Below are 24,396 nucleotides of genomic sequence, written 5' to 3'. Positions count from 1 at the left end.
AGAGAGCTGAGATTTTTGGTTTTTTCGCGTGTGTGCGCAGGGAGAGGGGAGAAGCGTGCAGCAGCAGCAACAGGTGGAGGAGATCAAGTTGCAGTAGGACCCAGGCTTCCTGCGAAAACTACTCCGCGTTTCTAGGCTTCAGTTTGGTTGGTGACTACGTTGTCCAATGAGAATGGGGAGTTTCTTCTAAGCACCAATCCCTGAGGCCGCTCCTGTTGCTAGGCGTCCGGAAAGCAAGATCTGAACGTCATCAGGAAGCCAGGCTAGAGAGAGGTCGGATCAGAGAGAGGCGGGACCATAGGAAGAGCTCGTTGCTAGGGAACGCAGAGCTGTCTTCTGGAGAGGTGCGAATGAGCATGCGCAATATTGACGTAAGCGCCGGCGCGCCGCTGTTTGAAAGGCCCGAGCCTCGCGCGCTTGCGCACTTAAGCCCGCGCAGAACGCACCCCACCCCGCCCCCCCCCCCAGCCCAGACCCTTCATCCTTCAGTCCAGGCGAAGCCCACCACGTTGACATGCCGGAGATCCGTCTCCGCCACGTCGTGTCCTGCAGCAGCCAGGATTCGGTGAGGCACTGGCGTGGGGGAGATTGGAAGAAGAAGGGAATTAGTGAAGAGGGTTCCGTCAGAACTTTAGAGGTGCAGAGAGGAACTTCGTGGAAGTCTAAGGAGGGTCACGGGGGAGTTCTAGAGGCCAAAAGTGAATTCTGGGAAATATGTGGAATAGGGAAACTTTGGGGCGTCTGTGGAACTTCTGGAGAGAAAAGGAGTAGGAGAGCCCATACATAGCTTCCAGGGGGAAATATTGGGGAATCTCGAGGAGTGGTGTGGGGGACTGACAGGGGAACTTCAATCTGGGGAATCCCAGAGGGTTTGGGAAGTCTCGGAGGAGAAAGCTGAGAGCTGGGGCCCTAGCTCTCATCCCTGCCCTAACGTTCCTTTCCCTCTTATCTGCAGACCCACTGTGCAGAAAATCTTCTCAAAGCAGACACTTACCGAAAATGGCGGGCAGCCAAGGCAGGCGAGAAGACCATCTCCGTGGTCCTGCAGGTGATCCCGTGCTCCCTCACCTCCTTACTAGGGCTGCGGGATCCCAGGCTGAGTCATTTTCCCCTTCTGGGCCTAAGCTTCCTTACCTGGAAAATGGGTAGGTAATCCCTGTGCCCCTCAGCAGAGGAGATCAGAGACGCAAGGACCAGGCCCAGGGAACTCAGGAATCAGTGCATGGGCCAAGATAGGTTGCTTCTACCTTCTGGGCCTCAGTTTCCTCAGTTGGAACAGAATGAGTCATTGCCCTCCTAAAGTCAGTGGGATTAAGGGCTGAAAGGGGTCATCTAAGCAAATGAACCCCCTACCACCACCACTGAGGATGAGGATTGCACTCAGGGCCTTTACCACTTCAGCCACGCCCCCAGTCCTTTTCCTTTAGTTTCTTTTTCAGATAGGGTTTTGTGCTAACTTTGTCCAGTTGGCCTCCAGCCGTGATCATCCTACCTTCACCTCCCAAGTAGCTGGGACCACAGGTATGCATCACTATGCCCAGTCTACAAATCAACTTGATTTTGACAACAGAAACTGAAGTGTAGGGAGGGGAAACGAGTGGCCTGTCATTTCTGGATTGCTGGTTGGGTTCAGGCTGTGAGCCTTGTACATATTTTCACCAAATCCACACACGATCCTGTGGATTTGGAGGACGGCAAATAGGAGAGGGGGCTTTGACCTGAGATGGTTCTAGAATTCCAAGGAGGCTGTACCTGACAGGGATTTAAAAAACAAACAAACAAACTGGTAGAAGAGAGCTAAATGAGTTTTAAGTATTGGCCCTTCGCCATGTGTATGATGTAAGGGCCATTGTCAGCACTAATAAATGACATGCTAAGACTTGAGTATTGGTCCTTTTCACCATTTTGTCGTAGTGCTGTGTGTTCACACATGGGCTTGAACCACTGAGCTTCATCCTCAACCCCACTGGCTGGATTTCTTGGAATTGGCCACAGTCCACAGTTTGTGGAGGGGATGTTGATGGAGTCAAGGCACACACGATGGTGTTGGATGCTGAACGTGTTCTTGGGCTCTCTTTTGCTTAGTGGTTCTGAAAAGTTCTGGGTCACAGAACCTAATGAGAATGAGAGGATTCTCTTCAGTACACAGACCCACAAAATTTACTGAGTGGTTTCAGATGTTTAAGTGTCTCCTAAGTCCCTGACGTTAGATAATAATGAGAGCTAACGTTATTCAATGTGACAACATGCCAGTCACCATTCTACATGTCTCACATGGTTTACTCCATTGAATCCCCATAAAAACCTCATGACTTAGGTTACTATCCCCAGTTTACAGATGAAGAAATTGAGGCCCAGAGAAGTTAGTCTTTCAACTAACTGAAAGCCAGTCTTTTAAACTGTGGCAGATCCAAGTTACTGACAATTTAGTTTCAGGACCTGGATTCAAATCCTAGCTCTCCCTCATACTCGCTCTATTACCTCAGGCAAATTTTTTCATTTCTCTAAACCTGTCCATTGAGAATAATGACATCCAAGCCCAGGGTGGTTGTAAGAATTTGGTGACATGATGTCTGCAGAAGTGATCTGTCAGCATGTAGATGTTTGTAGAAAGGGAGGGGCTTATGACTTACCATGGGGTGATGACTCTGCTGGGCTCTCATGATCCACTGACCCCAAGGAAATAACCTCCAGTTCTGTTAGCTCAGCTGCAGTGGGAGCAGAGAGGCTGGAGGCAGAGAGACAGGATGTGGAGAGAGAGGGAGTCAGGGGGACAAGGCACAGGATTCTCTGCCTTGGGAGAGACTGCAGGGTTACGATGTCACCCAGAGTGGGAGCAGCTTGAGCAGATGATGTTTTCTGGTTGGAATGTCTAGCTTTGATGTGACTTTGGCACTTCCAAGAGGGAGCATCCAGAGATCAGATGTGGAGCTGGAGACAGGTGTAGAGGTTGTCGTCACATAGGCAGGGCAGGACACTCAGGACTGGATGGATTCATTTGTTCATTTCATTCATTCATTCATTCCACAAGTATTCATTAAGTGACTTATACAGTGTGTTAGGTTAGGGGCCTGAAGAGCAGAGGACAGCACAAGACAAAAATATTCAGCCCCCTGGAGCTTTCATGCTAGTAGGGAAAGTGTGACAGACAACTCAGCAAATAGAACCTATGGCCAATGATGAACTCTTGGGAGGAAATTCAACAAGGAAGAGGACTGGACTGGGTGCTGGTGGTTCATGCCTGTAATCCTAGCACTCTGGAGGCATAGATCAGAAGAACTGAGGTTCAAAGCCAGCCTGGGCAACTAGTTCGCAAGACCCCATCTCAACCAATAGCTGGGTACAGTATTGTGTGCCTGTTGCCTGTCATCCCAGCTACATGGTAGCCTAAGATAGGGAGGATTGAGGTTCCAGGCCAACCTGGGTAAAAAAAGCTCGCAAGACCCTGTCTCAACAGAAAAAGCTAGTCATGGCAACACAAGTCTGCCATCCCAGCTACCATGGGAAACAAATAGGAGGCTCATCCAGCCCGCCCTGGGCAAAAAGTGCTCCAAATAACCAGAGCAAAAAGAGCTGGTGGAGTGGCTCTAGTGATAGAGCACCTGCCTTACAAGTATGAGGCCCTGAGTTCAAACCCCAGTAACACAAAACAAAACACATTTAAGGGAATGGGAGTGCCTGCCTGGGGAGGGGTGGTGGCAGATGTTTTTATTAGAATGTGGGGTGAGGGCAGGGAAGTCCTCCCCAGCAGGTGACATTTGAGTAAAATGAGCTATGCATCCATCCAGGGAGGAGGCAGATGTCAGAGCAGGTCATTCCTGGCACACCGGAGAAACAGCAAGAAGGCCAGTGTGCTGGGCTGGGGTCAGCCGGGATGAGCAAATGGGGTGAGGGTGAAAGCCCCCCAAACACTCAAGGCCTGGAGAGCCATTGTGAGGACTTAAGCTTTCCCCTGGGTGAAATGGGAGCCAGTGGAGATGCAGTAGAGGAGGGACTGAATCCCATTGAAGCCCTGGTAGGATCCTTCTGGTTCCATGATGGGGATAAAGTGTGGGGGGTGGGGCGGGGTGAGCAGGGCACTCACTCACTGTATGCCACAGACCATTTGGAAAATCCAGTTGTACCTGCCCTGTGCAGGACAGGTAAGGGTGACATTTCTGGACAGAGACAGCAGGCTCCTCAGTGGGCTTTCCTGCCGCCCTTTGTGTTCTCCAGACAGTTACACAACCCCTGGGTATTGCCACATGGGCTTAGCCCTCTGCTCGTGATGGCCCCACACACCTTTTGTTGTTTTCAATGGCCACAGGAGACTCTGTTGCCAGCTGGTCACCTGCTCCCAGGCAAGGAGTTCAATCTCTTTGCCAACCACTCCTGGCCTGGAGGGGAGGACTGGCCGGATCCAGATGGAGCCCTGCACGTCACCACAGGTGCTTTCTTTAGAAGCAGTGTTCAACAGCACAGTGGCACACGGCTTGTTTGGATGTTTTTGTACTTCTCTAGGTCCTCAGAAGGCCACGGTGGTATTTGAAATTTGTTTTGACTTTTTTTTTTTTTTTTTGCAGTACTGGGGCTTGAACTCGGAGCCTACACCTTGAGCCATTCTGCCAGCCTTTTTTTGTGAAGGGTTTTTTCGAGATAGGGTCTTCTGAACTATTTGCCCAGGGCTGGCTTCTGATCTCTACTTCCTGAGAAGCGAGGATTACAGGCATGAGCCACACTGGCGCCTGGCTGTTTTTGAAGTGTGTCACACAGACAGCAGAATGCACAAGTAATGGTTCAGTCTAGTGGCCCTTCAAACCTGAGCCCACGTGCTCCCAGCCAGTGCAGGAGAGGAGCAGCACCTGCCTGGCCCCGAAGTCCCTTCTTGCTCCTTCCTGCCACTGCCTCCTTCTCCCATCACACCTCCCCCTACCACAAGGGTAGCCCCTGTCTGGATTGGTTTTTTGAGATAGGGTCTTGATGTGTAACCCAGGCTGGCCTTGACTTTGCAGTCCTGCCTGAGCCTCCTACTGCACCAGGCACACTGCCCTGATTTTTAACAGCACACTCACTCTATCGTGGCTTTGAGTTTTACGTCAGTAGAAGCATGCAGTCTGTGCTCTGTGTCTGGCTGTTCTCGCTCGGCATTCATGGCTTTGTGGCTTTCACCTGTGTTGTTGCATGTAGCTGTAGAGGCTTCCTTCCTGCTTCTGTCTTTCCTGTGTTGTATTTCCTTGTGTGGAAATAACCATTGTGGGTGCTTTGTGTGCTTGTGCTTTTTTCTTTTTCTTTCTTTTTTTTTTCTTTTTTTACCATTGTGATTTTAAATAACTTTTCTTTTTGAAAAAGAAAGCCTCTAAGCTGAGCATGATGGTGTATTCCTATAATCCTAGCAGCAGGGAGGCTGAGGCAGGAGGATAGGAAGTTTGAGGGCAGTCTGGGCTATATAGTGACTCAAAAAAAAAAAAAAAGAAAAAGAAAAAAAGAAAGGAAAATAAAGAAGAGCCAGATGCTGGTGACTCACGACTGTAATCCTAGCTACTCAGGAGGCAGAGATCGGGAGAATAGAGGTTGGAAGACAGCCTGGGCAAATAGTTCTCAAGACCCTATCTTGAAAAAACCCATCACAAAACAGGGCTGGTGGAGTGGCTCAAGGCATAGGCCCTGAGTTCAAATCTCAGTAGCACAAAAAAAAAGAAGGGAGAGAGGGAGTGGAAGGAAGGAAAGAAGGAGAAAGAAAGAAAGAAAAGAAAACCCTCTTTTCCACCTCCTGTCTCTGCCTGTTCTCTCCCCTGACTTCTGCTACCCAGTTTTGGGCTCCTGAGGCAACCAGAACCGAAGTTCACTGTGTGACTTCCTGCTTCACTCTGTGCACACACAAATATATCTGTACATCTGCTTCCTCTACCCTTTTAAAGTGGGTAGTGCAGGGGCTGAGGGTGTGGCTCAAGTGCTACACTGTAGCCTAGCAAGCATTAGGCCCTGAGTTCAAACTCTACTACCACAAAGAAAATAAAAAAGCATAGTATAAAAAACAAAAAGACATTTGGTTCTGGTAGAACGTGCCTAACATGTGATGCCCTGCGATCAATCCCTAGCACTGCTAAATAAGTAAACAATAAATAAATAAATGAAAATGAATAAAAATAAAAATATGCACTCTGCTTGCTTTATTTTTTTTTGAGACAGGGTCTCCATATGTAGTCCAGGCTGGCCTGCAACTCGTGATCCTCCTACCTCAGCCTCCTTAGTGCTGGGATTACAGGCATGTACCACCACACCTGGCACCCCCTCATTCTTTTTAGTGATACGTAACATGTTTATTGACGTAGACAAGGGTTTTCACAAGATGCCTCAGGAACTTTGACAACCTTCTGTATCCCATTTATTTCACAACTCTCATGTGTCGTGTCTTCCTGAGCAAGGTGTGTGCTGACAAACATGGTCCACAGGTGACAGTGGCCCTGGGCCTCAGCCCCCTTACCTTGAGCACTCACCTTCACTGAGCACTCAGTTCTTTCCTTGAGGTAAACTTCACAGAACACAAATTCACCACTGTACCCATTTCAGGTGTCCAGTCCAGTGGCTGTCAGTCTACTGTGGGTGGTCTGCAGCCACCTCCTCTATACACATGACCATCTCTGAACCACAGAATCGTCAAGCAGCCACTTCCTCTCCGCCCCCAGGTTGCCTTTACAGCCAGCGATCTACTTTCTGTCGGCAGGTTCGCTGTTTCCTAGGAATGTATGTGTGGTCTTTTACTTAGCAGAGTGTTTGGAGGCTTATCCATCTTACAGCACACGTCGGTATTTTCATTCCCTTTCTCTCTCCTTCTCACTTGTTTTGGTGTTGGGATTGAATTTTTATTTTATTTTAATTTTTTTTGGTGGTACTGGGGCTTGAACTCAGGGCCTCAACACTTGCTAGTCTTGCTAGGTAGGCATTCTATCACTTGAGCCACTCCATTTTTAGTGATGGGTTTTTTTGAGATAGGGTCTCCTGAACTATTTTCCTGAGCTAGCTTGGAACTGCGATCTTCGTGACATCTGACCTCTACCTCCTGAGTAGCTATGATTACAGGCATGAGCCACCTGTGCCCGGCCAGACCCTGTTCTTGACGTTGGTACTTGGTCAAGAGCAATTCACACATCCTCCTGGCTCCCATGGGGCTTAAAAATCTAATGGGGTAGATAAATGTTAGACAAATACAAAAGTGGAAGTATAGACTACTAAGTGGGGGCTGGGGACATAGCTCAGGTATAGTCCTTGCCTACCATGTGCAAGGCCCTGGGTTCCATCCTCAGCACTACTTAAAAAAAAAAAAAAAAGCCCGAGTGGTGCTAAGGGAGAAGCAGGCTTAGGGCTAGAGAGTAGCACCTGACAGGAGGTGAGTTCGGTCAGAAAAGGTGACATCTGAGTGGAGACCTGAAGGATGGAAGGTTCCAAAAGTAAGGAGATATGGGAAAGAGTGGGACAGGTATTGGGGAATAGCAGATGCAAAAGCCCTGAGGTGGGCAGGAGCCAGTGTCTCTTGGACAAGAGGCAGAGTTGTGACTGGTGAAGTGTGGTCAGGCGTGCAGGAGGCATGCAGGGCTCAGCCTGGGTTTGGCCCTGTACTGGCTGCCTCTTCCTCCACACAGAAGCACCTCGATGCACAGCTCAGGCTCCCTCAGGCCTTGCTGCACTTCCTGCCTGCACTACTCATGTGTGAGATGGAGGTCGTTATAACACCTGCCTTGCAGAGCTGTTGTGAGAAGTCAATCCTTGTGTTGTCATTCCACGTTGGTGTGTGCTATTCTGGTTGTCTCAGCTCCCTTCTGAAGGAGAGCCGTTATCACGACCCTTGCTGTTCTCACTTGAGGAAGCTGCCTCTCAGATGGGCTGGATGTGATATGACCTCCTACTCCAAGCCCCCACTCCTTCCCTCCATGTAGCCAGGTTCCTGTCTGTAGCATTGGCAGGTGGTGTCTTGGTGACCTCCTGACTGCAAGGGAGCAGAAGGGAGCCAGAGAGCCTCCCCTGGGGAGGGCACTGTAGGGCAGTGACCTGGGGACCTTTGAGGGCTGTAATAACTTGTCATTCTGGGATCCTGATAAAGGAGCCCCAGACTGGACAGCAGATGTGCCTCAGTCTTTCCCGGCACCCCAGGGCCCTGCACACCTTTCTGGAAGGGCAGGTGATCATTCAGGGGAATTCTTACAGGTAGTTCCCTCCCTCCCTTGTGGTACTGGGGTTTGAGTGAGGCACTGCGCTCTGCCACTTGAGCCACACATCCCAGCCCTTTTTTTTCACTCCTCAGGTAAGGTCCCCTCCTTAGTCCGTGCCAGTCTTGAGCTTTTGTGCTTCTACTGCCTCCCCAGCAGCTGGGATTACAGGTATTTGCCACCATGCCTGGCTAGCTCTTTGGTTCTTTCAACAAATAGTTATCCAACATTGACTAAGAATGCTTCCTAACTGACAGCAGTTAAGCTCCTACTGTATGCTGTGCTCTGTGGCTTTGCTATTTATATCCATGATCCTCCACATGCTGACCCTCTCCATCATAGATGGGAAAACTGAGGCTCCAAGAGACTAGCCAGCAAGGTCCTACAGTTAGTGTACAGCAGAGCTGTGGTTCAATCCCAGCAATTGGCGCGAGCAAAACTGGGCACAACCTTTGTCCTCCGTCCATCTGGGGAGCCTCCATGAAGTTGAATGCCTTTTGCCTGTGTGACACTTTGAGTAAGCTACACCCGTAGCAGGTGCCGCCAAGCAGAGCTCTGTGTGGATAAGCTGATGCAGAGGAGTCTGGAAAAGTTGGGGAAGCAGTGTGTGCAGGGTAGGAGTCAGTGTATTCACTCAGTGCTCTTGTTCCACGTCACGCCCTGGATTGCATGCCAGGGACATATAGTGACATTCCAGGGTGATCCCTCTTTCTATCCCTGTCCTGCAGCAAGCCCAGACCAGGGCCTGGCAGACTAGGACCTGACGGTGGCCTTTCTCTACCCGCAGTTGGAGAAGGAGGAGCAGATACACAGTGTGGACATTGGGAACGACGGCTCGGCCTTTGTGGAAGTGCTGGTGGGCAGTTCGGCTGGAGGGACCAGCGAGCAAGACTATGAGGTAAGTAGGACTGGACTAGGGGTGCTGCCTCATCCCTCTGCTGTCCCCAAGGCCTCCAGGAGGTCACGTGGGGGTGGAGTGAGTCACACCGATTGCTACCCTCTGCAAGATCACCTCTTGCAGAGACAAAGCAGGTGCAGGGTATGAGCCGCCCTCCAGGGGAGATCCCAGGTGACCTGCATCACTGGCCGCAGAATCAGGCACTGCCTGAGGACAAAGCTGCTTCTCTCAGGTCCCCAAGGTGCTCTTAGATATACTGAAAATTGGGATTCTACAGTGTTTGGGATGCCTGTTAGCCATTATAGTTGTGACAAATTTTGGCAAGAAAGAATGCCTGTGACTATCCTATGAATCATCAAAAAGTCAGCACAGCCCTTTTGAAATTTTTTTAAAAATTTTTTGAGATGGGTCTTGCTGTATTACCAGGCCAGCCCTGACTCCCAGGCACAAGGGGTCCTAAGCCTCAGCCTCCTAGAAGCTGGGTCCTCAGGCGTGGGCCAGCTCTCATGAACTGGCTGAGTTCATTACATCGAACATGTGAGCTCCTACTTAACCAGCTGGTTATTGGTGAAACTCTGGGTGGGTAAAAATAAACCTGCTGTGACAAAGAGCACTCACAAGTCTAAGTGAACAAACCAGTTTCCTACAAGATGTGTTTTCTTCTTACAGTGAAAAGTAGCTTTTAATTGAGGTTGACTCTGTGTGCAATAAAGTGCAAGGATCTTACTGTCCAGGTGAGAGATTTGGTGTGTGTACACACCTGTACCTCCATCCTCAGGTCAACACATAGAGCCCTTCCAGTGTCCCTTTAAGTTCCCCGTGTCCTCCCCCTCCAACTTTTTTTTTCTTGTGGTACTGGAGTTTGAACTCAAGGCCTACGCCTAGAGTCACTCCATCAGCCCTTTTTTGTGATGGGTTTCTTGGAGACAGGATCTCTCAAACTGTTTGCCCAGACTGGCTTCGAACTGAGATCCTCCTGATCTCTGCCTCCTGAGTAGCTAGGATTATAGGCGTGAGCCACTGGTGCCCGGCTGGTTTTGTTTTTTATGCTTAGGGATTGAATCCAGGGCTTTGCACATGTTAAGCACATGTTCTACCATTGAGCTGCACTGCAGTCCTCAAGTAGTGGCTTTAATTTACATTTTCTGTCGAAGACATTGTGTGCCTTCATGTACTTGTTAGCCAGTCATTTAGAGTATGAAGTGTCTACTCAAGTCTCCTGCTTCTCTTTTCTCTCTCTCTCTCTCTCTCTCTCTGTCTATCTGGAGCTAGGAATGGAGCCCAGGGCCTTACACACACTGCACAAGTACATCCCCAGACCCTGATCTTTTGAGACAGGGTCTTGCTGTGTCCTCTGGGCTGGTCTGAAACGCTCCATCCTCCTGCCTCCATCTCCCAAGTGCTAGGATTATAGGTATGCACTATAGGCATCCACACCCAACTTCCTGCTTAGTTTTTATTAGGTTGTTTGTCTCTATTGTCTTGTTTGTTTGTTTATTGGTAGGTTGTCTTTTTGTCATAGGAGTTAACAATGTCTTCTTTCTCAGATATGTGAGGCACAGCTCATTCTCCTAGTCTGGGACTTCCTGAAAATTAATTGACTATATATATGTGCATATATATATGGTGTGCGTGTATGTGTACCACTTGAGACATGCCCCCCATTTATTGTTATTTTGTATTTTGTTTTTGAGATATAGTCCCACTCCCTTTGCCAGACTGGCCTTGAATTCAAGATCCTTCTTCCTCTGTTTCCTGAGTAACTGGGGTCACACGTGTCACCACCAGGCCCAGTTTCTTTCAAGATTTCAAACTTCTGGCTGGGCGCTGGTGGCTCAGACCTATAATTCTAGGTCTGAGGTCAGGAGAGCCTCTGTTCAAAGCCAGCCTGGGCAAATAGTTCCTGAGACCCTATCTCGAAAAAACCCTTTACAAAAAAGGGCTGGTAGAGTGGCTCAAGTTATAGAGCACCTGCCTGGTAAGTGCAAGGCCCTAACTTCAAACCCCAGTACTGCTAAAAAAAAAAAAAAAAATTATAAATTTTTGCTTGAGTGCCAGATTTCTGTTGGAACTTCTGGCCACCTCTGAATGAAGGCTCTGGGGCATAATGCCTGGTTTCTACCCAGAACCTAGATATAGCCAGAAGAACCATGAAAGTAAGGCAAACGGGCTGAGGAGGGAGGTCAGGGTTAATGTCCCTTACACATCAAGCATGAGCCTCATGTTGGTGATGGCTAGTGCCATCTTCAGCGCAGCATGAAGAGTTCTTTCACTCCCCTGCACAGTATACAGAGGAGGATCACAGACTTGGGGTTTGCATAGGCTAAAGATAAAACATTTAATTTCAGAAGCTTGGAGGTGGTGGATGAGAGAAGTGTGATTCCAGAGTGGTTTTCTCTCTCATGCAAGGGGTTTCAGGGGAACGCTGCCTCGTGGTGGCACGGTGCCAGCCATTTTGCATAATTCCTCATTTTAGTCACTGGATGCTAAATTCAGCCTTCCCATCAGCTGAGCCTTTCATAAAGAGATAGAGCCAGGGCCCAGGACCTGTCTCCCTTCTATATAATTTTCTTTGTCTCTGGTTTCTTTTTCATAATCAGAGCTGGCCACAAAGAAACATACAGTTATAGTCTACATTTCTTTCTCAGCCAAAGGCTTTGTTTTTTTAATTTTAGGAATTTCATAGTATGTCAGTTAGAAAAGAGTAAGTAAATGAGAAGTTACACTCAACTCAAAGTTCACTTGCAGCAGAAGGAATCAAAGTGGTTCTTTCCTTAGGAGAGGCAGCTAGCATTGGGCAGAACCAGAGTTGGTCTTGCAGCTCAACAAAGATTGGGTGCTTGGTAGATGGTTATTGCTTCAGCAGCATTCAAAGCAAGAAGTGTTAGAGGAGGTGGCATGGTATCTCTCTCTCTCTCTTTTTCTCTCTCGGTCTCACTGTGTAGCCTAGGCATCAAACTCTCAATCCTCCTGCCTCCACCTCCCACGTGCTGGGATAATAGGCATGCCTCACCATGCCTGGCTGTCTATTTAATAAGGAAGGACAGAATCTCTCCTAGAAGCTCTGAGTGCCTCCTTCTTTCATATGATTGACCAGCACTGGGTCACGGCCAACCACCGGCAGAAGGACGGGGTTGCTTGAACCAGCTCCTGTATGTTGGGCACACAGTTCTTCTCCCACTCTTTCAAAACTTTCCACTTTTGACTGTCATTTGTTTCTTCATCGTACTGTCAATATCTCCATTTGAGCCTTTAAGCTGTTAAACATACTTATTTTTATACTGTGTTTTATAATTTCAATATTTGTAGCCTTAGCCAGGCACCAGTTTCTCGCTCCTATAATCCTAGCTACTTAGGAGGCAGAGATCAGGATTGAGGTTCAAGGCCAGCCCCAGGCAAATAGTTTGTGAACCCCTATCTCAAAAATACCAAACACAAAAGAGGGCTAGTGGAGTGGCTCAAGTGGTACAGCGCCTGCCTCACAAGTGTGAGGCCCTGAATTCAAACCCAGTGCTACCAAACAAACAAAAAAATCAATATATGCAGACTTTGCAAGTCTAAGTGTGCAGTTTGTGATCTCTGCTGAACTCAGGTCCTCAGCTGTGTCCTCGTAGGGGTGTGTGTGTGTGTGTGTGTTTGCGCATGTGTGTGTGTGAATATATCTGTGAATCCTTCCTTTCTTCCTTCCTCCCTCTCTTCCTTTCTGACGGGGTCTAGCTTCGTAGCGCATTGCTGGCCCTGTACTTGCCATGTAGCCAGGCTGGCCTAAAACTTGAGATGCTCCTGCCTCTCAACCTCCTTAGTGCCGCCCTGCCCTGCTGTAGAACACCTCTAAGAGCCTGCCTTGCAGGACAGTCAGTAAGGAAGAGTTGCCCTAGGTCAGGGTGTAGTGGCTCAGAGAGCCACTTAAAATGCTCACTGTGGGTTCTTCATGCAGATGGCTAGTGTGAATTTTTATGTGAAATCCTTGAGAGGAGTACTCATGGTTAGAATTTTCTCTGTGGAAGCCCAAACAGCCCTCCTACTGCCTGTTTCCACAGGCAGAAGTCCCTGCTGTACCTACTGAGGGTGTTGCCTTCTGAGAGAACCCAGCCACCTGCTGTTCCACCCTTCTCTGGGATGCAATCTTCCCTGCTGGGAGCCAGGCTTTGTCTCCTGCCTTCCTCCACCACCACAAGGGGGCGTTTAAAGTCAAGTTCTGGGCCACCCAGGCTCAGCCCCAGAACAGGCTACCCACATCAGAGCTGCCTGGCAGCCCTGCCCCCACCTGGAGGCTGTTATTGTAACAGAATTTAATGTAAGGACTTGGTGCTAGGGCAAGACAGGTCTGAGGAAGAAGCAAGGCAGGGACAGCTTCCACCCCTCGGGGTAGGGGAACAAAAGAAAGGGTGAAATAATTGAATAATTGATGGTTACAAGTGTGGAGATGTGGTCTTGGGGAGCTGAAACTCAAATCTGTTCCCCATCCCCTCATGTACATCTGTCCCCAAGAGAGAGGGTTTGGATGAGGCTGGTTCTGCAGGTGTCAGGAAGCTGGTGGTGGGAAGGAGCTAGTGCAGAAGTAGAAGAAGCAGACCTGCGGTGATGCTCACAGGACCTGCAAATGAGCAGAGGAGCAGGGTCTCCCTCCTCTACAGCTCTACATGCCTGCTCTCTACAGCTCCCCCTACTGACAGTCATTGTAAAGCGCAGCTGGCAAGCAGAATGTGGTCAGCCTTGCAGGCCTGTGGCAGAGTTGAGCCAGGAGGTGGGTTTGAGTGGAGAAACCCCACACTTAATAATTGACACTGCTCCCTTGCCTACCTGGAACCTGCCCTCTCATTTCTGGGCTCCTGTAGTCCTCTTGTCTTTCTGCTGACTCAGTCACGCATGTTCAGAAGGTATTTGAATGTCATTGTGAATGGTTTCACTGGGAGAGTTCAGTTCCTTAGGCTTTGTAGCCCACCATATTGTCTGATGGTTGAAGACTCCACTCAAGAGTTTGGAGCAGGAATGATGCCTCTAGGTTTCCACATGATCCAGCAACCCCACCCTTGGATATTACATCCACAGGAAGTGAAGTCAGCATGTCAAAGAGACACCTACATTCCCGTGGTTTTTAGTTTTTTGGTTTTTTTGGCAGTATTGGGGTTTGAACTCAGGGCCTCATGCTTGCTAGGCAGGTGGTTTTACCACTTGAGCCACTCTGCCAGTCCTATTTGCTGGCTTTGATTACTGGCTCACACCTGTAATCTCAGCCTCCTGAGATTACAGTAGTAGCTGAGATTACAGGTGTGAGCCACCAGCATCAGTCTACTCATGTTTATTGTAGCACTATTCACAGTGGCCAAGATGTGGCATCAACTGAGGTGTCCATCAGTGAATAAAGAAAATGTGTATATTACAGAATGGAATCTTATTCAGCCATTAAAAAAAATAATAAAATTCTATCTTTGCAGCAATATGGATAGATGGAACTATAAGACATTGTGTCAGGTTAAAGACAAATACTACATGTTTTCACTTATATGTGGAAACTAAAAAGTTGATCCCAGCCAGGTGCCAGTGGCCCATGCCTATAATCCTAGCTACTCAGGAGGCAGAGATCAGGAGGATATCGATTCAAAGCCAGACCCGGGCAAATAGTTCATGAGACCTATCTCAAAAATACCCAATACAAAAAAAAAAAAAAAAAAGACTGGCAGAGTGTCTTAAATGGTAGAGCACTTATCTAGCAAGTGTGAGGCCCTGAGTTCAAATGGCAGCACTGCCAAAAGAAAGAAATCAAAATAGCTAGCAGAGAGGATTAGAGTGCGCCCATGCAAAGAAATGACAAATGTTTGAGGGGCCAATTGTCCTAATCTCGTCATTACACACTGTATTGAATGTCCCACCGTGTCAGTTAAAAACGTGTACACCCATCCGCGCACACGTGTGTGTACACCCATCCGCGCACACGTGTGTGTGTGTGTACACGCATCCGCGCATATTTACTCCTCTGAGGCTCTGTGTCAGCGCAACACCCACCAGGGGCTCTGGAACAAAGGATGAATCTACAAACATCGAGGCGCAAGATGGATCTGTTTTTTTAAATTAAATTTTATTTATTTATTTTTTATTTATTTATTTATTTATTTACTTTTGCAGTACTGGTATTTGAACTCGGGGCCTTCACCATGAGCCACTCCACCAGCCCTTTTTTGTGATATATTTTTTTTTTTCAATAGGGTCTCTCGAACTATTAGCCAAGGCTGGCTTTGAACCAAGATCCTCCTGATCTCTGCCTCCTGAGTAGCTGGGATTACAGGCACAAGCTGCTGGCACCTGGCAGATTTTCTTTATTTTTTGATGGTACTGGGTTTTGAGCTCAGGGCCTTGTCTTGCTAGGCAGGTGCTCTACCATGTAAGCCATGCCTCCAGCCTTCCATCTGGATTATAGTGACTCCTTGTCCCCTACTTGGGGCTCCTGCCCTCTTGCCCACCGGCTGGGAGTTGTCATCAGAACCATACAGCCCTGTGCCACCTCCTTCCCAGGTCCTTCTGGTCACCTCATCTTTCATGTCTCCTTCTGAGAGCCGCAGTGGCACAAACCCCAACCGCGTTCGCATTTTTGGGCCTGACAAGTTGGTCCGGGCAGCAGCAGAGAAGCGCTGGGACCGGGTGAAGATTGTGTGCAGCCAGCCCTACAGCAAGGTACCTAGAGTGTGAGCAGCGGGTGGAGAGTCCTTGGTCCTGGGTGAGAGGAACTGGAGCACCAATGTTGAGTCCCAAGGAGCTGGAGAAATGGACAGCTGGTGTCCCCAAGGGATTCTGGGGAGGCTGGGTCCCTGAGTTCCTAGAAAAGCTTTGGATCCTCCCCATGATGGGAAGCTTGGTTCTCTGGAGGGAAGGGGGGGTGTCAAGTCAGGTTCTGTAATGTTAACTACTATTATCAGGGCCAAGGACCCAGGCTCCTCCTGCCTTTGGCCTCTGCATGCCAGAGGGGCAAAGAACCTGGGGTAGTTCTGTGTTCCAGAAGTGAATTGAGGCAGGAAGGTGGCCATGCAGAAGTGGACTCTCTTGGACACCCAGCAGATTGCCATTTGAGTGAGGGCTCAAATGCATGTAAGGCAGAGGGCCCAGCCTGAGCCAGATTCATGGCCCAGTAAACTTCAGTATTGTCATCAACATCATCGTCATCAGGCCACCTGCTTAGACCTGTGTCCCTGAGAGGGAAAGAGTCAGAAAGAGGCAGCCCTAAGAGAAGGAGTCCAGGGGCCAGGCTCTGCACTGGACCAATACGCTGCCTGCCCGGCCTGCTTTACCAGGACTCCCCCTATGGCCTGAGTTTTGTACGGCTTCACAGCCGCCCAGACAAAGAAGAAGCAGAGGCCCCATCCCAGGTAAGCTCCACCTACCATCTCCCAGAGATTTCTCCCCACTAGTACACCCCCACCTGCCAGCAGCCCTCCCACCACACTGACCTTATGGGACCTTAGAAGGTGACAGTGACCAAGCTTGGCCAATTCCGGGTAAAGGAGGAGGACGAGAGTGCAAACTCCCTGAGACCGGGGGCTCTCTTTTTCAACCGGATCAACAAGATGTCTCCAGGTGAGTGTAGATAACCTGGGTATTCAATGAGTGGAGACTGGGCCTGCACCCTGGGTCCGAGGGAAGAGGCCTGGGAACTGGAGATCTGGGTCTGAGGGAGGAGGCTGGGGTCTGGACCCCTGTGGCTGAGGGAGGAGAGCTGGGGCCTAGAACCCTGGGTCTGAGGGAGGAGGGTTTGGGCCTAGACTCCTGGGGCTGAGGAAGGAGGGCTGGGATCTGCACTTCTAGATCACTACCATGTGTGGGGAATCACACTGTGTGTTCCCTAGAGAGGAGCTGAAGCGCCCTGCCCTTTATCCTGGATCCATTTCTCCCTCTATAGCCACAGCCAGTGACCCGGCAGGACCCAGCTATGCAGCAGCTACGCTCCAGGCCTCCAGTGCAGTCTCCTCAGCCTCGCCAGTGTCCAAGGCTGCAGGCAGCACCTCCAAGGTGAGATCATCACACCTTAGTGGAGTGGAGGAGGAGAGAGAGTAGCTGGGAGCTTCAGACTCGCTCCTCTTCCTCAGCCTCAAGAGTCTCCGAAGGGAAAGAGGAAGTTGGATTTGAATGTGGAAGAAAAGAAGACCCCCAGCAAACCATCAACCCAGCTCTCACCACCTGCCCTCAAGAAACCCAAAGGTGAGCATACTCAGTACCTTGTTTCCATAGGTGCCTGGGCTCCAATGTCCTAGAGAAGAGGGCTGGGCCCTGGACCTTTAGGTCTGAGGGAGGAGGGCTGGGACCTGGACCCCTTGGTCTGAGGGAGGTGGCTGGGCTTTCCTGGGTCTGAGGAAGGAGGTTGGGGCCTGGACCCCTCGGTCTGAGGGAGAAGGCTAGGGCCTTGATCTCTGGGTTTGAGGGAGGAGGACTGGACCTGGACCCCAGGGTCTGAGGGAGTTGAGGTTGGGGCCTAGGCCACTGGGTCTGAGGGAGGAGGGCCGGTCATAGTCCAGTGGTGCTAACTGAATCTCTGTCCTTCGGCTCTGCAGTGCCAGCCCCAAACCGTGCCCCAGCTGCAGCCCCAGTATCCACCCCAGCACAGGGCACAATGTCAGCGAAGCCCCAGGGAGAAGGCGCCAAGCCCAAGGGCACCCGAGCTGGTGCGCAGGAACTGGGGAAGATCCTTCAGGGTGTGGTGGTGGTGTTGAGTGGCTTCCAGAACCCATTCCGCTCCGAGCTCCGAGACAAGGCCCTGGAGCTGGGGGCCAAGTATCGGCCAGACTGGACCTCGGACAGCACCCACCTCATGTAGGCCTGTGCCCTCCCCAGCCCTGCTCTACCTCCCTCTGGCTCCTCACTTGCCCTGTGTCAGCTGTTTGCTGCCTGCCTCTCTTTTCTCTCTCTCTTTCTCTCTCTGTTTCTCTGACTGCCTCCTTGGTGTCTGTGTCTTTTTCTCTCTGATGTCTGCCTCTCTTCCTTGGTTCCCCTCTGGTTTGTTTCTCTCATGTCTCTCTTACTCTTGGTCTTTCTCTCTGTCACCCCTCTCTCTTTCCCCTTTGCCCCTCAGATCACAACTAACTGACAGGCCTCTGTTCTGCCCACCCCAGCTGTGCCTTCGCCAACACCCCCAAGTACAGCCAGGTCCTGGGCCTCGGAGGCCGCATTGTGCGCAAAGAGTGGGTGCTAGACTGTCACCGCGTGCGGCGACGGCTGCCTTCCCGGAGGTGAGGACCCTCTGCGCCCACACTCAGGTCCACGCCTGCCCCTCCTCCCCAGAGGCTGCCAGCTGAGCTCAGGTGGTCTCGACACAGAGTCAGCAGCTTCTGAGAGAGGGGCTGGGGCTGGGGCATGCAGATGGAGTGGGGACTTGCTTGGGAAGGTCACAGAAGGGTCTATGGCATTTGCTTTGTTTGGAGGTAAAGGGAACTGCAGACTTGGGACAGCACATAAGCAGTGCAGGGTTGGAGGACAGAACACCGAGACTGTTCACAGTCACTCAGAGCTTCTTGGTGCCAGACGTCATGGCCTGTCATGAAGGCCTCTCTCCTGGACGAGGGGTCAGATGTGTTACAACTCCACAGTCAGCAGGGTTCTTGCAGACTGAGAGGAGAGGACAAGCCGACAGAGGCAGAGGGCATGCTAGGCGGAGGAGGCGAGGGCAGGCGTGTGGTGCTGGTGCTGGAGGAGAGGGGCAGGGAGGACAGAAGTGGCCAGGAAGCCAGGGCGAGAGCAGTAGGAGCCACGAGAGACGTTCTGAGGCCTGTGGGTTGGAGGGGAGGCTTGAGTTGTGCTCCATGGCCTGCATGGGTTCCAAAGTGGGGCTTTTCCAATGAGACTGGAAAGGTGGGCAGGTCAGCTCAACCTGGCCAAGGAAGGCACTGGGCTCCATCTGGCTCTGTGGCCCTTGTACCTAGTTCTGGAACCCAAACATCTCTGGAAGCTGAGCACTCTTCCCAGGCTTAGTGCAGACTTGCTTGCTGCTCATGAGGCTGCCTGTGGCCCGGGTGGACCCCTCAGGTGTGCCATGGTGGCCTGCAGAAAAGTGGCTGGCTTGGTGCCGGGTGCTCCCCCAGGCCCCCTGGGGGGATTAAGTGACAGTCTGTAGACCCGCCTTCCACCTCTGAAATCTGAAAAACCCAGGATTTGGAAGTTCATCTGGCCTGAAGGATCTCTTGTGTGACCAGTGGAGGACACAGGATTGAGGAAGACAGGGGCAGGCTGTGGTGAGTGGGAGTGCTAAGGGAAGGCCACAGGTGGAGACACCAGAGGAGGCTAGGATACATTCGAGGCAGAAGGAAGCAGATTTGGATCATGGTCTGCCTGGGAGCGGCCAGGGGGGCCATGGAGGAAGAGGCTGTGGCTGGGTTCAACACGCAAAAATTCAGAGAGCACATTGTGTTTTAAAAGTTAAAGGATGGGTGGGTGCCAGTGGCTCATACTTGTAATCCTGGCTACTCAGGAGGCAGAAATCAAGAGGATCATGGTTCAAAGGCAGCCCTGGGCAAATAGTTCTTAAGACTGTATCTTGAAAATACCAATCACAAAAAAGAGCTGACAGAGTGGCTCAAGCATTATGCCTGGCTAGCAAGTGTGAGGCCCTGAGTTCAAACTCGAGTACTGCCAAAAGAAAAAAAAAATCTCCTAGTGCCTTAGTTTCCTCACCTGTAAAATGGGCTAAAAATAGCTGCCCCACCTCAGGATTCCATGACTCAACATTCGTCCCATGCTCAGAACCATGCCTGGCGCTTGGGAGGAAGCCCCACTTCTTAGAGCTGGAGGAGTCTTCCTGCAGTGTTGTGGTGGAAGGGACCATGTATGTGGTGCTGGGTCTTTAACACACACAGGTGGCCCTCTCTGTCCTCGGGAATTGGGTTCAGGATGCATGTACACACAACACCAACTGAGATCAAAAATCTAGAGACCTTCAAGTACATAATGTAAAGCAGTATAGCAGTTGCCTAGCTCCCACAACCTTCATCTTCAAATCCTGTCCAGGTGACTTATTATACCAAACACTGTGTAAATGCTACAGAAATAATTGTTATACTGTTACATAGGGACTAAGGACCAAAAAAAAAAAAGTCTGTACATGTTCAGTACAGGTGCAGTTTTTTGGTGGTTGTTTTGTTTGTTTTGGTATTTTGAGACAGGGTCTTGCTTTGAAGCCCAAGTTGGCCTTGAACTCATGATCCTTCTGCCTCAGCCTTCCAAGTGCTGAGATTAAAGGTGTGCACCACCACACCCAGCTTCAGATACAGTTTTTTCCCCAAATATTTTGCATCCCTGTTTGGCTGGATGCCCAGATGGAGTTGTAGGTTCGAGGGACTGGACTTTGCTTTGGAGAGTTATTTCCTAATGAGCAGCTGAGTTAATTTCCAAAGGGGATGGCTGTTTCAGATGTTTCTTTCCTCTTGACATGGAACACTGCTTCCCCAAAGGAATGGAAGAACGTGTGCTTAGGTGTCTGTGGGGGTGGCTAGGCTGGCTGGGGCCCATGCTGGGAAGAAGCAGGTGAGAGAGACACCAGGACCCCCCCAACAAGAGAATGTGGTATATGCCTGTGGCTGTCACCACCACCCTCCTGCCTCCCTCAGAGGACTCCGTCCTCTGTCTGAGGCCCCAATTCTCCCTGCCCCAAGCAGGTACCTCATGGCAGGGCCTGGCTCAAGTAGTGAGGATGAAGGGGGCTCTGACAGCGGCGGCAGTTCAGATGAAGTCCCCAAGCCTCCTCAAAAGGTCTGATGCCCTGCCTGGGGAGGGAGGGTGCAGGGGGGGCAGTGCCAGGGTCTGCTGTGCTTCCCCCCACCCCATACCTGTCTTCTGCAAGCAGCCCCCCCACCCACAGCTACACCACTCTTGCATGCCTCACCTATCTATCCTCTTCAGCATCCCCAGACCAAGGCTAAGCCCCCCCAGGCAGCGGGACCCAGTTCACCCCAAAAGCCCCCAACCCCTGAATTGACCAAAGCAGCCTCTCCAGGACCCCAGGAAGATACAGACATCGAGGACGAGCCATCAGGTCAAAGTCTGAGGGAGGAAGGTGGGGTCTAGACCCCTGGAACTGAGGGAGGAGGCTGGGCCTGGACCCCTGGGTCTGAGGGAGGAGGGGCTGGGCCTGGACTCTTGGGTCTGAGGGAGGTGGGGTTTTATCCAGATACATGGAGTGGAGGGAGAGGAGCCATGGGTCCAGGTGACTGGATCGGGAGCACAGATGAGGTTGGGTTAGCATATCTGGACTGTGTTTAGGTGTCTGAAGATGAGATGTGGCCTCTGGTTGACTGAGCTTCTAATTGCAGGACCGGATAATGGGGCAGAAGAGTCCGGGGACACTGAGGACGAGCTGAGGAGGTAGGGTTGGGTGGCCTAGGGGGAGGGGTCTGTTCTGTGCACTCGCCCCCTGCAACTCTTGGCTGCACCAGGGTGGCGGAGCGGAGAGAGCAGAGGCAGCCCCCTGGCACAGGGGAAAACGGTGAGGACCCGTATGCGGGCTCCACGGATGAGAACACAGACAATGAGGATCACCCGGAGTCTCCCGACCTGCCCATTCCAGAGCTCCCAGGTTGGAAATCCTGTCCCTGCTGTACCTCCTGCCCCTCTGCCCCAGCTGTGACTTGCGCCAGAAACCTAGGGTTGCTCCCTATTCTCCTAGCCTGTTCCCTCCCTTCAGCATCCTCTGTGTGACTTTCCTCTGTCCCTCCTGATTTGTTCTGCCACCCTCCTTACAGTCCAGCAGTGTCACCTGGGGTTCCCCTCTCTGTGTGACCAACCTGCCCTTTCACCAGTGCTTCACCCCGCCTCTCAGTTCTGTCTAGGGGAGGCCTGGCCTTCCCAAGAGCAAAGTGCTGAGGACACTGCTGTCTCTTGGGACTTTGGTGGTGGGCACTCATGTGTTTGCTGTCATTTTTATCACCCAGGACACAGATGCTGTACACCGTTTGTTTGAGTTCCTAAGATAAATAGGAAATCCAGGCAATAGGAGAATTTCAGGGGGTTGCAGAATGGGGAGCGTGACAGAACTTCTTGCCCTCAAGAATCAGAGGGAGGAGGGCTAGACACAGTGACTCATGCCTATAATCCCAGCTACTTGGGACGGTGGAGATCAGGAGGATCGAGGTTTGAAGCCAGTCCAGGCAAAGACTGAGATCCCATCTCAGTCAATAAGTCAGGCATACTTGTGTGTGTCTGTAATCCCAGCTACATAGGAGGCCATAGGAAGGAGGCTCAAGATTCAGGCCTACCCAGGCAAAAAACAGGAGGCCCAACTGCAACACAAAACAAAAAGAGCTGGGAATGTGGCTCAGATGGTGGAGCACTGCTTAGGAAGTTCCAGGAACAGAGGGAAGTGTGAATGGAGGTGAGGCTCAGGACCACTGAGAGGACTGTTTGCCAGGCTCTTTGCTAGAAAGTACCTTGATCCTCCAAAGCCCCCAAAGGGGCACCAGCAAGTCCATGCCTGGAAAGTCACCCTGGAGACCAGAGTGAGGGAAGGTGGTGGGAAGAATGAGCCAGCCCAGATGGAGAAACCGCTGTCTCTGGATCTTCCATCTTGGTTCAGACCAGTGAAACATCTGTAGCCTGTGTTGAAGACAAGTTACTATTAAGTAACTGACCACCAGTCAATCCATAAGCAAAAGGCACAAATTAACCTCCCGGAAACTCTGATGGGCCACTGGCCTGGGAACTGGCTTGCAATCGGTGTCTGTCCCTTGTGACCCACCCCCCCACTTATCCTCAGCCACCATTCCTGCCTCCCTGTCTCAGCTCCAGTGTTCTGTTGCTCCTGACTGGAGCCTTGGGTTTCTGGGAGTCACAGTTGCCCCTCCACCATCTTTCCCTCAGACTTCTTCCAGGGTAAACACTTCTTCCTGTACGGGGAATTCCCTGGAGACGAGCGTCGGAAGCTCATCCGATATGTCACAGCCTTCAATGGGTGAGTCTGGGGTGGAGGATGGTCTAACTGAGGGCACAGGGACATGACAGAGGGTACGGGCTTGTGGGAAGGAGGGCAGTGGGGAGGATGGAGAAGGGGCGAGCCCGGCAGGGTGGGCACAGGCCATGGAGACCAAATGCCTCCCGTCAGGCTGCTCTTCTCCAAGTGAGGGTCCTTACCTCCTTCTGAAAGAGTTGCCATCAGGATTGCCACTGTGGGGCGTTGCCACTGTGGCCTGGTAAGGCTGCCACATGGGCGGTGGAGGCCCACAGACAGCTCCAGAGGACAGGGGCTGGGCTGGAGGGAGGTCAGAGTCTTTGAGAAAGGTTAGGGAGCACAGTATTGAGAGGGGCCTCCAAGTCTCTGATATGCCCTCCACTTCTTTTCTCCTTGGCTGCCAGGGAACTCGAGGACTACATGAGTGACCGAGTCCAATTTGTGATCACAGCACAGGAGTGGGATCCCAGCTTCGAGGAGGTGAGCCTGGAGGGGCAGAGATGGGGGACCCCAATCTGCCTTCACATGCCCTCCGTTCCTTGATTACACATGCCCATGTGGACCCCCCCAGGCCCTGGTGGACAACCCCTCCCTGGCGTTCGTCCGGCCCCGATGGATCTACAGTTGCAACGAGAAGCAGAGATTACTTCCTCACCAGCTGTACGGGGTGGTGCCCCAGGCCTGAGTGTGCTCCTTGCATGCACACATGTGCACACACTCACACTCATACACACACGTTTAATAAAGGTGACTTGGTTTGGAGACCATCTCACTTGGCGTCTCCATAAACTGCGAGAGGCTCCCAGCTTGGGAATCATCTTGGTCTACTTTCCCTCCGAGGGCCCCAGGCTGCCTTAGGGTCCCTGTCCTAGAGTCCACTGGGGTCCGGTATGAATGCAGATCTCTCAGAGATCAGGAAGGGAGGGGCTTGGCCTTTTCTCCCTGCCCCTGTAGCCCTGTGCAGGGAATTGGGACCCTGCCACTCTATGTGGCCCCTCAAGTGGATCTAGCCTCTGAGCAGTCACAGTGTCCCTGTGTGGGTCATGGGCTGCAGGCCTGAATGTTTATGAGCTGTGCCATTCTCCTGGAGCCTGGGTTTCCTCCCCCAGACCAGAATAGTACCTTTCTGCAGGGCTTTCAGAAGTAACTTGTGTTGCCAGCATGGTTTTACATCTAGCAAACTCAGGCAGAAGGGGAGGAAGGGCATCATATCTGCCCTCCCAAATCCCTGGAGCCTTGAGGTGGTGCTGTCCAATGTGGTCACTGCTAGACACAGGTGGCAATCTTAATTAGGTTACAAAAAAATGGCTGCTGTTGACAGTGCGAATAGAAAACACCCCCATCACTGTGGAAAGACCTTTTGCACAGGGCTGCCCTGGAAGGCTGTGAACTCCAGG

The 24,396-nt window shown here is 51.2% G+C and overlaps 1 protein-coding gene across 2 annotated transcripts; it reads left to right on the top strand.

Moving 5' to 3' along the window:
- The first annotated feature begins 437 nt into the window (after window positions 1-437).
- On the top strand, window positions 438-23,761 carry Xrcc1 (X-ray repair cross complementing 1). 2 transcript variants are annotated; one of them, XM_020187651.2, is made up of 17 exons: window positions 438-565; window positions 956-1,048; window positions 8,971-9,081; window positions 15,595-15,753; window positions 16,368-16,442; window positions 16,539-16,650; window positions 16,973-17,082; window positions 17,160-17,271; window positions 17,622-17,880; window positions 18,180-18,296; window positions 20,715-20,808; window positions 20,959-21,091; window positions 21,369-21,420; window positions 21,492-21,631; window positions 22,912-23,002; window positions 23,404-23,479; window positions 23,571-23,761. In XM_020187651.2, the coding sequence occupies exons 1-17, from the start codon at window positions 515-517 to the stop codon at window positions 23,682-23,684; spliced, it is 1,899 nt and encodes a 632-aa protein (XP_020043240.1). In that variant the 5' UTR covers window positions 438-514; the 3' UTR covers window positions 23,685-23,761. The 2 variants fall into 2 exon arrangements, with proteins under 2 accessions (XP_020043240.1, XP_020043242.1); XM_020187653.2 differs by lacking the exons at window positions 438-565; window positions 956-1,048 and adding an exon at window positions 8,332-8,354.
- The last annotated feature ends 635 nt before the right edge of the window (window positions 23,762-24,396 follow it).

The sequence above is a fragment of the Castor canadensis genome, chromosome 16 (genome assembly GCF_047511655.1).
Source record: "Castor canadensis chromosome 16, mCasCan1.hap1v2, whole genome shotgun sequence".
In the NCBI taxonomy this organism is placed as follows: domain Eukaryota; kingdom Metazoa; phylum Chordata; class Mammalia; order Rodentia; family Castoridae; genus Castor; species Castor canadensis.
Note: the sequence above shows the minus strand (reverse complement) of the source record. Positions and strands in the feature narration are given on the sequence as shown.